At 49.0% G+C, this 15,728-nt stretch overlaps 5 protein-coding genes across 5 annotated transcripts; 2 read left to right on the top strand and 3 right to left on the bottom strand.

Moving 5' to 3' along the window:
* Nucleotides 1-756: 756 nt before the first annotated feature.
* On the bottom strand, nt 757-3,178 carry ASPGLDRAFT_31707 (Het-C domain-containing protein; the record flags this gene model as incomplete). The annotated part of the gene is made up of 4 exons (XM_022544084.1): nt 757-2,614; nt 2,674-2,832; nt 2,894-3,041; nt 3,091-3,178. 4 exons carry the CDS (start codon nt 3,176-3,178, stop codon nt 757-759), a joined length of 2,253 nt encoding a protein of 750 aa, XP_022405248.1.
* Nucleotides 3,179-4,227: 1,049 nt separating this feature from the next.
* Nucleotides 4,228-5,329, top strand: ASPGLDRAFT_71576 (phytanoyl-CoA dioxygenase family protein; the record flags this gene model as incomplete). Its single annotated transcript, XM_022549560.1, has 1 exon — nt 4,228-5,329. Exon 1 carries the CDS (start codon nt 4,409-4,411, stop codon nt 5,327-5,329), a length of 921 nt encoding a protein of 306 aa, XP_022405247.1. The 5' UTR covers nt 4,228-4,408.
* Nucleotides 5,330-5,526: 197 nt separating this feature from the next.
* ASPGLDRAFT_31705 (class I SAM-dependent methyltransferase) lies at nt 5,527-6,978 on the bottom strand (the record flags this gene model as incomplete). Its single annotated transcript, XM_022544083.1, has 3 exons — nt 5,527-5,766; nt 5,819-6,535; nt 6,940-6,978. 3 exons carry the CDS (start codon nt 6,976-6,978, stop codon nt 5,527-5,529), a joined length of 996 nt encoding a protein of 331 aa, XP_022405246.1.
* Nucleotides 6,979-7,937: 959 nt separating this feature from the next.
* ASPGLDRAFT_79075 (putative importin beta-5 subunit) lies at nt 7,938-11,583 on the bottom strand. Its single transcript, XM_022550001.1, has 3 exons — nt 10,609-11,583; nt 10,021-10,550; nt 7,938-9,971 (listed from the first exon to the last, which is right to left on the bottom strand). The coding sequence occupies exons 1-3, from the start codon at nt 11,425-11,427 to the stop codon at nt 8,201-8,203; spliced, it is 3,120 nt and encodes a 1,039-aa protein (XP_022405245.1). The 5' UTR covers nt 11,428-11,583; the 3' UTR covers nt 7,938-8,200.
* Nucleotides 11,584-14,622: 3,039 nt separating this feature from the next.
* On the top strand, nt 14,623-15,507 carry ASPGLDRAFT_117419 (putative mitotic spindle checkpoint protein (Mad2B); the record flags this gene model as incomplete). The annotated part of the gene is made up of 1 exon (XM_022539865.1): nt 14,623-15,507. The coding sequence occupies one exon, from the start codon at nt 14,623-14,625 to the stop codon at nt 15,505-15,507; it is 885 nt and encodes a 294-aa protein (XP_022405244.1).
* Between the last annotated feature and the right edge of the window lie 221 nt (nt 15,508-15,728).

Below are 15,728 nucleotides of genomic sequence, written 5' to 3'. Positions count from 1 at the left end.
TTTTTTGTGCTCTCCAGTGGCCATACCCAGATTCTTTTAACATGCGTGCAACAGTGCGTGTAGAAATGGGCATCCCAAGTAATTTGCAGATATCTTCGGTTTTGATAAAGGGATCCCGCTTGATTTGTAAAAGAATATATCGCTTATCAGCATCAGAAAGGATTTCTGGCCGTCCAATGCGAGGAGAACTAGTGCCAGTGGTGGAGGACTGATATGTTACAATGGTGGTTTGGATTGTTGTATATGGTAAATTCATTGCGCGCTGAATATCGGCCTTTTTCTGGCCTGCAAGGAATCGTCCAACTATAATCCCCCGTTGAAAAGGTTCTAATTCCTTTCTACTAGTCCTATTAGAACTAGTAGACTGCAAAGGGGCGTGAGGCATGGTGTAGGTGGTTGAAAAAATAATAGACAATATCTAGTAGCGCGTCGCACAACGCGGAATTACGTAGAATTTTGTCATGTGACTGTACAACATGCAAGTCATCATCATATCTGTATACATGCCAGTCAGTCATTTCATGTCGTCGTCAAACAAACATCCAACATAAGCCAACAGATCAGTAAATCACTCAGCCGCCCAGTTCATAACATAACATCCTCATCTATCTATGTACCAGATACATCGCAAAAAAACCAAATATCAGAGATCCCAAAATACCCAAAGACATTTCATCAGGTCATGTCATCGAACATCAATCAAGCAAGAAGCAAAAGTAAAGAGATACGCATGGCACGGCACTACTGAGAAGAGAATCAGTATCCATACCCGCCATAACCACCTCCATAGCCCGAACCGTGATGGTGGGAGTGCGAGTGGCGAGAATGTTCATGGCTATGTCCCGAATTGTGGCTGTGTGAATGGCCGCCGGAGTGCTGGTGACTGCTGTGGCCATGAGCACTGTGGGAGCTGTGGGAACTGGGGTGGCCACTGGCGGAACCGTAGTACGACGACGACTGTCCGTGGGAGGTGTGCGACGGGGTGTGATGGCTGCTGGACTCGGAGTACGAGGGCTCGTTCTTTGTTTCCCTGGCCAATCCGCCCGGGATGAAGTTTGAGAACTTGCTCAGGTTCGAGATACCCGGGATGGGAAGTTTGGAGATCGAGTCCCAGGGCATAGAGGAGCCACCACTACTACCACTGGATTGATGTTGCTGCTGTTGCTGATGAACACCGGTATTCTGGCTTTCCATAACAGGGAATCCACCAGATCCGTGGGAATGGCCACCAGATCCGTGAGAGTGACCGACTTGTCCGCCGTTGTTCTTACCAGACTTCACACCCTCGGAGCCGAGGATATCGTTCAGGTTCCTGCCTCGGTCCTTCCGGGAGTGAACCCACGATTCCACAGCCTCAAACATGGTGCGATGGGCATCGTTGCGCATATCCCGGATAGCAGGGTGGTGGAACGCACTCAGACAGTCGTGGATGACCTCCTGCTCAGGGACGTTGGGGTGCTCCCAGGCGTACAAGACACGAGGAGCGACGTACTTCACGATCGCGGCCGCGACGTGACCGGCAGGCTCATTGAGAATGTTGGAGAAGTGGTCCTTGGAGAGGAGCGAGTGCGTAGGGTCAGTGCACATGGGGTCGGTCCAGGGTTCGTACTGGTGCTTGCCAGATGCATCGATGACGCCTGCGGAGCCGGTCTGGAGGGAGTTGGATGCGGCGCTGATGAGCGGGCGAACGAACGGAGCCAGTAGTGACATGACGAAGACAGTGAGCGTGTCTGAGATCTTCTCCACGGCGGTTTCGAGACCGGGGATCTTCTCGATGATCGAGGTGAGCTTGCGCACGACCTTGTCCCGGAATGCGAGAATGGGGTAGATCTGGGCAATCGTCTTGTTGGGGTCAAAGTCTGGGAGCACCGAGGAGCCGCCACTAGATGAAGATTGCTGGGTTGGCTCCGATCTGCTCGTCGCTCCGAGATCCCGGGTCGAGTAACCAGAACGAGAACCCCGGCCCCGGTTGGAAGTCTCCTGCACATCTGACTGACGCTTGAGGTTCTCGGCCTCCGAGACGAGTTCCCTGGTCCCAGGGATCTTGCCCAGAAGTCCCGTGAACGCACCCAAGGAACCACCAGACGAGTTCGTCTGCGCATCACCCAGCGCAATATCCATTTCATTAACCTCCGACTGGGTGAAATGATCGGTAGCCTCTCCAAGCACCGAATGGAAGAAATCCACCATACCAAAGGTACCAGTCACAAGCGGAAAGACGCGACGACCATGGAGGTTAATCTCAGTGCGAACACCCGTATGCGGGAAAACATTATGGAATCCCATCTCGCGCAGCGCAAGCTCGCAGTAATTCGTGTGCGCACCAAAGTCCTCCATCGTATGGAGAGCCTGACCCATGCAGCGCAGCGCCTCAGAAAGATCCTCCTCATTTCCCTTGCGCCCAGAACTGGTATAGATCCGTCCGTAGTGGATGCTGCGAGACAAGCTGTGCTTGATATAGGCGCTGCTTGTATCCCAGTCGCCGCGCTCGTTGGCGATGTAGTTCTTCATTCCGGTCTTCGGGTCGATGTCGAGTTCGACCTGGCGCACGGGAGGACGGAGACGCTTGTCGTACTGGCGAGCATCCATATTGTCGGCGTAGTCTTTGGGGTTGCTAGAAACAGCAAATGTCAGCGACACTCGATTCAGCCCGTGGAAAGCGTAGGGACGCACTCAATATGCTCCTCCGGGCGATAAACCCCCAACCTATCCGACGTAACCTCAAACTCGCCCGTCGCAAACCGAAACGACATAAACGACAGAATCCAAACAAGAATCCGAATCGTATCCCCAGGAAGACTCTTAAGCGTGCCGACATCCATAGCCTGGGAGCTGTAAAGTGCCTTGTCAGCATCGCACACTCAAAACCCAGCACCAGCTGAAAATGACGTACTAGTCCCTCAGCCAATTTCCAAAATAAACCCTCTTGATCATAATCGACGTCCATTCGTGACCTTTAATAAAGGCGACGGTCTTGAGCACATCTTCGATATCACCATGGCGCCAATTCTTGCCCTCGACGGCGGAGATGGAAGCGATGTCTGCATTATTAGCACAGCTATTATGGACTTGTCGCAGGTGAATACATACTGCCAGCGCCAAAAGCATGGACCTGCGCGGGGAGGACGACCAGCAAGAGGCCCAGAATGAGCAGGGCGTTGAGGGCCGAGTTGGCCATGTTCGTTTTGTTGTTTGCGATTTTTTAAAGCTCAGCTGTATGTAGTCTGCAGGGCGTGGGAATGCGATCGGAGATGAGTTGTATTATTGAAGGTATGCAGGAGCCAAAAGACGACGATGTAAGAGACGCTACTAAGAGGACTCGATTTGCAAATGAAAAATACAAACAGACATCATCAGATCAACAGCAGCTCTACTAAGAGGGGTATTACATACTGTATGTTACCAGTATGTATCAACATGGTATATATATATTACATAAATTACATATAACTGTATATACATACAGTACATACAGTACATACAATACATACACAAAAGTCAAGTGAACATCAAAAATAGAATGACAACTATCGACCAGAGATTACTCTGGGGAGAGGACGTCGCTGAATAAATAAAAAAGCTCGAGTCCCCTATTTCGATCGACAATCTGCGAATTATTTTTGGCAGTGTGCCCTCAGTCCCTGATCTATATTTAACACGGTAATATCCGGGTTGTTGATCATTATGAGCGAACATAGCAGTCTGTCATAAGAGCATAGCTATCGAGTACTTGTACATCCGTATCGAGTATTGAGGAATCCATAGTTTGCGGAGTCGTATTTATATGAGTAGAAGTACGCGTAAATAAGGGTTCAGGAGGCAGGTTAAACCACGGAAGCGCTTCTCCTGTCTATTGATGCTCATCCATGGGATCGTCATGACCTCTCACTTACTCTATTAAGATGGACTCGAGTCATTGCGATATTCTTGATTGACAGTAAGTATTTATAGCATATTGTTTTTAGCATATGACGATAATAATACTGCTAATTATGAATGTCACTGACTCTCATAACTATGTACGGAGTAGTAGTATGAATTACCCCTGGATCACTAATTGACTATTTTGGGCGATACCCCGCCATGTCGCGGGGTAACCCAGTTACTGATAGCTATGGGCATGTCTACGCGATAGAGCGCTCTAGATACTGCTGGTGACGGCTATTAACGGCACACAACGAAATAGAATTAACATACAGCGTAGCATCCAACTGTCAGATCATCCATTCCCCTCAACAGAGTTACAATTACATCCCCTCTCAGCCTTCAGCCTCGTAGACATAATAAACCCCACTCTGATTTCATCCTCATCATCACCAACAATACCAACCACCTCAACATTTCACATCAACTCCGTACGCAAAACCCATAAAAACATAAAAAGAAAAGAAAAAAAAAAACCCCCACAATGACAAACAAATACCTCTCCTCCCTCCAACGCGACGGCTACGTCCTCATCCCGTCCCTCCTCGCCCCCACCGAAATAACCAACCTCCGCAATACCGCCTCCCGCGCCGCAACTCTCGCCCGCACCGGCTCATGGCCGCATTTCCGTACCGTCCCTAAGCAATTCCCACCATGGCCGAAAGACCCCCCGCCAGCGGAGGAGGGCGGTATCTGGGGCGTGCAACATCTGCTGCATCCCGAGGTTGAGGGGCGGAGTGAGTTTGCGGGTGTATACTTTTCGGAGAAGGTGTTGGGGATTGTGGAGGAGTTGCTCTTACCGGACGGCGATAAGGGAGAAGGGGAGGCGCTGGTTATGGAATTGTTTAATATGCTGGTCGCGCCTGAGACGAGGGACTTTGAACTGCGCTGGCACAGAGATGATATCCCCGAGACCGCGTCGGCGGAGGAAGAAGAGCGTCTGCTTCAGGCTAAATCCCCACAGGGACGACAGTCGCATGCGCAGTATAACCTCGCGCTGTGTCCCGATGCTTCTCTAGTGGTCGTGCCAGGTTCGCATCGCCGGGTACGCACTGAAACCGAGCGTAACGCTGCGCCCTATGAACCCTCTCTACCCGGGCAGAAGGTCGTGGAGATGCAGCCTGGCGATGCGGTGTTTTATAATAGTAATATCCTGCATCGCGGGGTGTATAAGGGCAAGCCGGCCGGGGGTGCGGAGACGCGTTTGACGCTGCATGGGAGTGTTGGGTTGAAGGCTGCTGGGGATCAGAAGGTGAGGGCGACGGCGGTGTTGCAGCATGGGGTTGGCGCGTGGGTGCATCGGCAGGATGCGGCGTTTGGGGTGGGTGAGCGGGCTGAGTGGATGAGGGCGAATTTGGTGGCTATGGGGACGGGGGAGGGTGTTGGGTATTCGTTGCAGGGGTAGCTTACTGTCTAGAACCTGGATATATGATGAGCCATGAATGCATTGATTCAATTATACCAGATACCAGCCGGGGGTATAAGCAACAACAATCAGCCAACAACCAAAATAGGGTCTGTATCCCAGTCAAAATCGCTAAAACTGTATGTATCAAAATCATGGAGTCGTAATTCATAAGTCAAAAGAGAAAGCAGCAGCAGTCACCCGTCCATTGGCCGCTGCGCATATACATAATGGAACATTACATGGGTATGCAACGAGGTATTGAGCAACTCCGCCCGAACCTGGTCCACCCATTCCTGAGCTTCCTGCGAGGAATAACCCAGAACCCGTGTCCACAGAGCCAGTGTATAAGGCTCAATGGCGTCGTATAATGTCACTTTGCCCACTCGTCCGATCTCTTTCAATCGGGGGTTTTTGGGCCATGAACCAACGGGGCACTGGCACAATTAGAAACCTGCAATAACAACATATGGTTTTTGGTTTACACACCTTGTAAATGTCATCCGTCACATTGGTAAATCCCGATTCTCGCATCCACCCGGCAAGGGCAGGCGCTATATTCATGCGCCTCCCAAAAATCTGACTGGAGATATCCAGTAGTTTCTGCCACTCCTGAAGCCTCACAGCCCGCTCATGCATCCCATCATCCGACGACACCCAAGCCTCATACTCCTGCACCTCCACCCACCCACCCGGTTTCAGGTGCCTATACGCCTGCTGCAAAAACTGCTTCCAGTCCCCAATACCCCCGCACAATGCCCGCACATGGATATAATCAAACGCCTCGTCTTGTGTAAACGTCCAATCGCTCTCCGCATCATCAACAAAGAACCGGCAATTCGGCGGCACAAAGTTCGGCTGGATGGGACTTAGATCCGTCCCTACAATCTCAGCGTCGGGGAAATCCTCCGCCATTTCCAGGGCCCAGACGCCCGTTCCCGTGCCAATGTCGAGGACGCGTCCTGGCCGTCGGTCACGGGTGATCGGGGCACGGTATAAGTCGCCGCCTGTTAGCAGGCGGAAGAGATGGTGCATGAAGGCGAGTCGGTCCTGTTCTTCTTCGTCGTTGGGCAGGGGGTATAGGCCCTGGCGGTAGGCGTGGTATCGACGGCCATTTTCGTAGTAATAGTCACGGACGGACGAAGTGATGGAGAGAGTGGAATCAACGATGGAGTCTGCGTCGCATACGGAATCTTCATCGCTTGTCTGGAAGGAATTGTCAGTAACCTTTCCCCCCCTTCTTGTTTCAATGTGTGTTGTGTATATATTAGCAGCAACAAGACAGACCAGATCAGAACACATACGAGCCAGTATAGAATAAAAACAGCAAAGCAAATACAGAATAGAAGGATCAATCAATTAATATAGTACAGCCATGGAGCAACTCCATACGTCAGTATCAACATCACCATATATTTTCCTTGTCTCAGCTCCTGCAGCTAGATAAAAAGAAAAAAAAAAAAAAAAAAAAAAAAAAAAAAAACAAACCATTGCCCATCGTAATTCATATCCTTTGATTGCTCGTATGCGTCTTTTTTTTTTTTTTTTTTTTTTCTCAACTGGCATTGCATGACAGGGAAATCAATAATGAAAAAACGTGCGTATCTTACATCCACTTGAATCCGTTCATTGGGATTGGGCTGGGACATGCTCGAACAAATCGAGCCACTGGCAGAGAAGGAGAGAGTGAGAGATGAAATGGCTGCAATGATGACAGCAGGGCAAACGAATGAAAGAGACAGACAGAAAGAGAGAATGAAAAAAAGAAACGAGGGAAAATCAGCGGTGTTAAGAGCAAGAATAATACTACAAGCAAGTAAGAAGTAAAAGAGTAAAATAAAAAAGCAGGGATGCGACCCAAGAGAGAGGATGCCGGGTCTGACTGATGGGCGGTGTGCCACCCGCATGGGTGGTATTGTACCGTATTTCATTGGAGTACATGTAGTATACACATCAAGCAATATAGGTACTTGTATACATATATAATTGTACATGAGTTACTTGAGCACATCCAATTACTGATTGATAACAACAGCTCACTACCCCTGGTAAATTATATCCTGTAGAGAATGAGTATTCTCTGAGGACAAGTACTCCGTACAGGTATGAAGATAAAGTACGTATCGTAACCCCGCAGTCTCGGGAATTTGACCTGCAGCCTCGCACCGCAAAGAAAGAAAAGAAGCGGAACAGAAACAGAAATAAAAAGGAAGAAAAAGGAAGAAAACGAAGGAACGAAAGTTTAAGTTGGAAAGACAAAGAATTACCGGGCTAATGGTTTTAGTCTTGCATACTTGGCGTCTTTACCACCGGGCTCTCTGCCCTACTGTACGGAGGACGGAATATACCCTACAAAGAACACCGGTATAACTCGAGGATCAAAGTACTGCTTCTACCCAGAGGTATTCCTCTCCAGGAACCAATCCCTGAAACCCGTATGAACACGCTCTCTTTCTGAGGTGGCAATTAACTGGCGCCAGCAAAAACATACATACAGCCTGCAGCGGAACCGTCAGTCCGGCTCCAACACCGCAGGATTTTAGTACATATTTCTAGTCTCAGAGACAGCAGGCCTAAGCGTTGTCCCCCGAAAAAGAAAAAAAAAAAAAAAAAAAGGAAAGGAAACTGGTCGTACAAAGTTCTAATGCATTCGTTCCTTCATCTCTGTTTGTCCGTTTCCAAATCCTGCCAGTCGGATACATCATTCCTTTCCATATGCCTGGGTATGATAGATCACCGTCGAATCATTCAAGAACACGCTTCCAAATCATTGCATTGCAACGAGAAAAAAAGAAAGAAGAAGAAAAAAACAAACAAAAATACGCCAAGGATATAAGGCAAATAAAATCAAGATCGATGGTATGGAGTAAATCAACCCAAACTCCGAAGCTTCTCCTGCTCGTCCGGGGTCAAGGCGGCAAAGAGCTCCTGGAATCCCGCCTTGGTCGACGCTTGTCGGAAGAATTCCCCTAGGAAGCCCTGGGTTTCATCGTCCCGCTTGCGCACGCCAAACACCCCCTCGGTGCCGCCTTGGCCAAACGACATAAGCTCTTGCTTGGTGACGCCCAATCCAAGATCAAGAACGTTGCTGGGCATGTCCTCCCATTCGTCATCCTCGTCACTGTCTTCTTCCTCCAGGGCGGCGGCGGTGGCAGCATCGATCTCTTTATTGCCTGATGCGGCAGCCAGCTCCTCCACCAGCACCTTGACGATCTTCAACGGTGCCGCCACCGTCGTATAAGTGTCTGGGTTCTTACGTGCTTGCGACCGTGTCTTGATGCGACCAGTGTCCTGGATGATGAGGTCGCCCTTGACCTGCACCTGCGACAACCGTGGGTCTTCCAGGTTGTACAACTGAGCCAGAGCAATGATGTTCTGCTTGATCTCATCGTAGCCAGCAAAGTTGACCGAATTCTCCAGCCATTTGCTGATGACCACGGGGAGTCCACTCTGTCCACCAATGTCGACCTGCGCCAGGAAATCCACCACCTCACGGGCACTGATGAGCGTAAGTCGAGCAAAGACAAGAATCAGGCTTTGAATGAACTGGGCTTGTTCGGCAGTCGCCAGTCGCTGTGCGACGGCCCGAAGAAGCTGTGGAAGGTACGGTCCCAGTCGCTCGGACCCCGCACGCTCCACCAGCTCGGCCGCCAGTTGGCCGACCTCTGTGGCCGCGTTGTCATCCACCGAAGGACCCAGCAACCGATCGATAATCACCAACGCCACCTCAACGGCTTCCTTTCCGGATTGCGGGTCACGCCAAACCACAAACTGGTTAAAGTCGTGCGCCATGATATGACGAACCGCCTCCGTAGCCGGCCGGATCAGTTCGCCGTCGGCGGAGTCTAGTAACAGCCGCGTGAGCTTGGGCATAACGGTCTCAACGAATCCCGTAGGCAGAGGCTCCAAGGCTCGCTCCGACAACGCACGCAAAAGATCGGTAGCAAAATTCGTCAGAGCATTTTCCTGGGTCAAATTACCCACATCAATGGCGCCCGTAATGGAAGGCAGCACCTTTTCGCAGAGGTGAACAAAGATTTCGGGACCCTGCTCGGAAATATCGTCGACGATGTCCTCGAACGCTTCCGTGACGGTCATGGTCAGTTGGAAATTAGTGGCTCCATTGCTGGCCACGTTGAAAAGCACATCAATGGCGCTCGACGACAGAACGACGCTCGTGTTGACCATGATGGTATCACGGAGCGTCTCGGCCAGTGTGACCTTGAGATCGTCACTGTCCGTAAGCTCACGCAAGTCATGCGCGGAGACAAACTCGGATACGGCCGTAATAATCGGAATTTGGAAAGGCACGCTCACATTGAAGGGCAAGGCCGACACCAGATCCTGTAAGGTCCGTAGACAGGCAACCTTGACCACTTCCGACGGGTCATCCACGATGGCCTTCAGGGTAGCTTCGAGGTACGAGGCAGCAGAAGGGTGGAACCCTTCACCTGCAACGCGGGCCAGGATACCGGCTACGATGTAACCCCGGGCTCGAAGAAAATCCTGTTCTTGCTGAAGCGAGAATTGAACAAAGTTGTTAAAGCCATTAGCCAGCTCGGGTGCGATCTGGTGATCGACTTCGCTGAAGTCCCGAAGTAGTTGATTGGCGATAAACAGAGCCGCCTCGCGAGATTTCCATCTGCTTCATGTTAGAACAATATAAATCAGACGAAGGAGCAGCGACATACGTGGAGGAGTTATCAGCAAAGAGGACATTAATGTAGGCAAGGAGACCTTCGACTGAAGTATTCTTCAGCCACTCGCCTAGTTTAATCACCAAGTCTCCGCTGCAGGTACGCGGCGTGTAGTTGGCAGTGACTGATGTCTCCTCGGAAAGGAAGAGATTCACATCGATGTCCCAAAGTCCCTCTTCCTCGGACGTGATCTGAGCATAGGAGCCGGCCAGCTTCAGAATCTCTGGCAGCCATGTACTGGTAGTTGCCGCTTGACCGGCGTTCTGCAATTGCTGCTGAAGTTCCGCCTTGACCGGAGGGGCTTTCAAGAGGGCCTGCAGCAGATCCAGCTCCTCCAAAACCAGGAAGTCCAAAGTGTAAGGTAATCCGTCTACGTCCTCCAAACGACCTTGTCTTTCATCAAGAATGTAGAATTCGGAATAGCTATTCTGAATGTTGGACAGTTCGGTCCAGATGGTGGTGAAGTAGATGGGGCTCTGCGCGGTCAGAAGGCCGGGGAAGACCATTCGGATTTTCATCAATGTCTATAGAAAGATCTGTCAGTTGAACTCCTTCACACAAGCAAATGAAGGTCATAAATACCTTGACCACCTGTAGCTTCAAGGCAATAGCACCCCGCCATTCTGAAGCAACTGCGGTTTCCTTGGGCTCTTCTTGCTCCGTAGGCGCCTGTGGTAAGGGGGCCTTGAGGGTCGAAGTGAAGAATGGAGACCATCCTCCCAGCACCTCATCCATAAACTCCTTCACAGCGGCTTTATGTTGTTCCAAGACCATCTCCAGGGTATCAAAGCATGAACGGAAGACGGAGACAGCCAGAGCCCGCAGAATGGGCTTCCGGGACTCACTGGTCGCGACATGGAACAAAGTCGACACAAGGTCACGGGCGACATTGAAGAACTGCTCCTCATTGAAACCAGTATCGACGAGGTCGTGCAGGACCTTTAAGGCACCGTGCACCGCGCCGGCGGAGCTGGCGGGGTCATTGAGGATCTGGAGCAGGGACGGGAGAAGCTCCGGCCACTGATCGGGGAAATCGGCGCTAGCGATCTTACTGACCGCGTAACTGGCGGATGACTTGACCTTGCGTTCGGGGATATCCGCGGTCGTGCAGAGCTCAAGCAATATGCGGCGGATCTGGGTCTTATTGGCGTCATTGATCAGGACTTGGCCGCGGAACTCGTCAAGATGCGGGGACCAGACGGAGACAATGAAAGTGCGCAGGACGGAGAGGGCGGACTGGCGCAGATGGATGGGGACGGAGTCATAGGAGGCAATGGCAGTAAGGGAGAGAGGGAAGGACTCGTTGGGATAGAGACGTAGCAAATGAAGTTCGGCGGCTCTTCTGGTATCGGCAACCGGCGACTGGGTATCAGCCAGGAGGGGGAGGAGCTCTTGCTCCATGACGGGCGGGATATTGATTGACCAGTCAACAAGTAAAGAACATAGAAAAAGAAAAAGAAGAGAATAGAAGAGAAGGGAAAGTGAGGCAATCGACACAGGGAATGAAACAAATCTATCAGAAACCCAGCCAACCTGTGTCTGTCTCTCCTCTTTCTGTATGGTGGAGGGAAGAAGTGATGGATTTTGGTCCGCGAATTCTCGCGTTTCTTTTTTTTCTGCTGGAGGAGGGGCAGAAAATAACAGGGATGGCAGAAAGAAGGAGGCGGTCAGAAGGCGGTGTAGATACGTACAATTACATACAACCATACATATATAATACACAATTACACCTTACAATTACATACAGACAGGGATTTGTTGTATTCAGGAGTATACACAGTGACCCCGGAGTATACGGGAACATAATCAGCAATATAACATCATAGACATTGAATTATAGCGTGGTACAAGCAACCTATCAAGCTAATTATAAACAAGATGTACGTACGCTGTAGCTATTTTGATCTGCTCGGAAGTGAATCCTGGGTCAAAATGAGAGACTAAGCAGGTACTACAGAGACACTATGGACGCTACTATTGTCATTCTCTATTCTCGGCAGTGGAGACGGATCTGAAATCATTAATTAGTTTTTTAAATTGTAAGTACAGAGTACACTTTGATTTTACAATCAAAAATCCCACAAGGTTCAGAAACGACAGTTCCGTCGGGAATAATGCATACAGTACGGAGTACGTTGACGTTGAGGGGGGCAAATTATTTGTTGGAAATGAAGCTGTACAGTACTTTTGCCATGTTCTGGTATTCGTACTGAATACTCCAAATTGCACCGGAAGAAGAGTAGAATACAGCATCATCTCATCATGAAGTGTTGTTGTTGGTCCCTCATGGGTATATGGTGGGGTTAATGACCAAATGTAAACCCTGAGCTGAAAGATGTTGGTTTTAACCCGAAAGGGAATAGTAGAGAGGGGCGAGGAATACATACAGTATGGTACGGAGTAATTATGGTACAGGTGATTGATTCACTGGGTTTGCCGCCACTGGAGCGGATCTCAAACAATCCATACACCGGTCAATGGGATTGAGATTGTATTTCTGTCCATGACAGCATTGTTCTACGTGTTCATTACCCCCCGATATGGGAGAAAAGGGTTTGCATTTGAAATCGGACGTTAAGCCCCTGTCTGCTCTACATAGTACAGAATACAGGCAGCGTCTGGCTTGGATTTGTTCCTCGATGAATATAAATATAGTCTGCATAACCCATGGTGTGCCACGTGATGGCCCGATGTAATTTGTTCATACCGATTTGCATGTATGGATTGTATTTGTACATACTTGTACGGTTGTACTGAGCTGCGGCTACGGCTGCCGACCACGCGGTATGTAATGCAGACAGCCAGCCCTTCATGCTGCTGTTCTCCTCCTGTTCTCCTGTTGAGAGCTGCTTGAGATGATTAGAATATAGCCTCAAGCTAGGGTAAACTTTTTTCCATGGTTCTTTTCTTATTATCCTCCTGCTGTACGCCGTAGACGTGGATGCGTTAATGTGTTACTGATACACAAATACACAAACCACAATACACAGTACAACAATACCGTATGTACCGATTGATCAGTGCCTCCTATCGGCCACCCACTTTTGCTTGTTGGTCCTCCCTTTTTTTTATTTTCTTTTGACGGAGAATATTTAATATTGAATCAATTTTTGATGAAGCTTCTTATAAAAAGAGACGGATAGTAAGAGAGAAAAGAAAAGAAAAAAAAAACAAGCAGGAAGGGATGATTCCAACAGAGAATTAATAATCATTGCCAGACAGATTGCAGTGGTCAAGCCAGGAACAAAAACTTCCGATCAAAATTTACCCAGCAAAAAGACCCAGAAAAGGAAAAATAATCAATTCATTTTTTTTTTTTTTTTTTTTTTTTTTTTTTTCGTCGTCATTTTACAGTATTGGCGTTTTACATCGCTTTCTTCTTCTCGTCTTTTCCTTTTCCTTTTCTTCTTTTTTTCCCTCTTCTTTTCCTCTGCTGCTGTCTTGTCTGTCTTCTGTCTGGCGGCTATCTCTTGTCTCTCTCTTTTTTTTTTTTTTTTTTTCTTCCTCTCTCACTATCTCTCTCTCTACTTTCCCTCTCTTCTTACTCCCCCCCGAAAAAAATATAAAAAAAATACCCTCTATCAAAAATCAATCCAATCCAATCAATCAATCAGTATTGACTGTGTTTCTCCGTTGACGGATCTCTCGCTTTATCCAACCTTCTCTCGCTATCCGCCTTCACTCTCTCGTTTTCTTACTAACCTCACTCTCTTCCTTCCCTTCCCTCCTCTTCTTTCCTCTCCTCACTTTATCGACCATTCGGACTGATTGACACGATCCCACCGCCATCCATGCTCTGAGGTTCTGCCTGTCGCGTTCTCCCCCTCCTCTCGTCCACCCTACGTAAGTCCTTTTTTCTTTTTTTTTTCTTGTCTGGTCATCTGTATCTGTTTGTCTATCCGCGTCGCGCATCACGTGTTTCCCTCTTTCCTTTTTGGTTCCTCCCACTACGGGAACCGGTGTCTGCACACAAGTCTCCGGCCGAACCTCACCTCATCTGTATCTGGAAAAAAAAAAAAAAAAAAAAAAAAGAAAAAAAGATTGAAAAACCAAGAATTTCTCTTTCTTTTATCCTTCTCTTCTTCTTTTTTACTTTGAATGTGTTAATCTCTGGTTGTGTTGTTGAGCCCTGTCGCTTTTGTCTTTTTTTTTTTCCCAACGCCCCTCTGCGCTCTTCTCACGCTCTCCCCTTCTGCCCGTCTTTTCCACACAACCACAATCCACGCCCACTTTTACCCACCAGCACCACCTTCATCGTCTTTCTCTCTTCGCCTTCTCTCGCTTTTTTCTGTCATTATTTTCATTTCGGCATCCATCTGCTTTCTTCAGCGTTTTTTGCTTTTGTCCTCTTTCCTTGATTTCTCTTTTTTCTTCTTTTTCTTGTTGAAATTTTCCGTTTATCACCACCCCTCTTCCGCGACACATGTTCTCTTAAAAGAGACCAGAAAAAAGACCAAAGAACAGCTGGTTGACCCATCGTTCCAGAAGAAGGCAGAGCGATGATTAGCCTCCGGGTGGAACAGCACTCAGATTTCTCGAGACTCCGTCACAACCGTTCTTCCCGTGGAAACGACGACACCAGAGCCTTCGATGGCAATGCCGATTGCCAGTGAGAGCACTACCATCAACTCCGTTACTACCACCATGACAACATTTTCTACTCCGGTCACCGCACCCAGATCGATGCCCAACAACCAATCTGCGTTGGCAGCATCTTTTACGAATTTCCTCACCGTTTCTATCCATCAGATCCTTTTCCTCCGATCGGTTTATCCGCGAGCTACCTTTTTACCTGTTCGGGCCTATAACTATCCGGTTCGGCAATCCCGCCATCCCAAAGTTTGTGACTATATCAATGAAGCTTCCATCGCGGTCGGCACCGAGATCTTAAAGGGTACCATCACCGCTGTCAGTATCATCATCTCCTCCCTCCGCACAAATCAGCCTCTGGAACGATATGCCTTTGATCTCTCGGGGTTCCCCCGTGTTCCCACCGGTGAGGTGAACACCACCTTTGAAGACAGAGAAGAGGACTCTTCCAAACCTAGCACTCCCGTTTCCGATCGGGGTGCTCCTTCGCCTCCCACCCCCGATCTCGAGGCTCAGTTCCGTGCCTGTCTCGCCCGGCTGGCTTCCGCCTGCGCGCGGTTGACCCCTCTGCCCCGAGATGATGAGTTCAGTTTTACCGTCTGCATCGAAGTCCGAGAAGATGCACTCCCTCCCGCGGGAACCACCAAAGAAGAACAGACATGGATTGTCGCTGAGCCGGGCAAGGTCCACCTCCGTTCCTGCACGGCCCCCTATTCCGTCTCCAAGTTGGGAAATGGCGAGCCACAACAGCCGCCTCCCCGAGTATCCAATGGCCGTGCCAAAACAGTGCCGGTACGACGTGTCGAAGCCGGTGAGCTTCGTCTAGAGTTATGGGTGGAAGAGGCACGACAGAAATTCAATGAACCGGTGGATTCAGAACATCCGCCATGAACGTCTTCCCAGTCAGTTTGTTACTGAGCTTTCTGATGGTTTCTTGTCGTTTCTTCTTTTGCAACCACTCTCGAACTTGTTTTTCTTAACTTTTACCCCGCATATGTTTTTCTTTTTTTCTCTCTCAACTATCTCTCTTCTCTCTCCGTTCCTCATTCAAATTTGTTTTTCTGTTTTTTTTTTTTTTTTTTTTTTTTTTTTTTTTTTTTTTTTTTTTTTTT

This window comes from Aspergillus glaucus (assembly GCF_001890805.1).
Source record: "Aspergillus glaucus CBS 516.65 unplaced genomic scaffold ASPGLscaffold_2, whole genome shotgun sequence".
Taxonomy (NCBI): domain Eukaryota; kingdom Fungi; phylum Ascomycota; class Eurotiomycetes; order Eurotiales; family Aspergillaceae; genus Aspergillus; species Aspergillus glaucus.
This window is presented reverse-complemented; position numbering and strand designations above follow the sequence as displayed.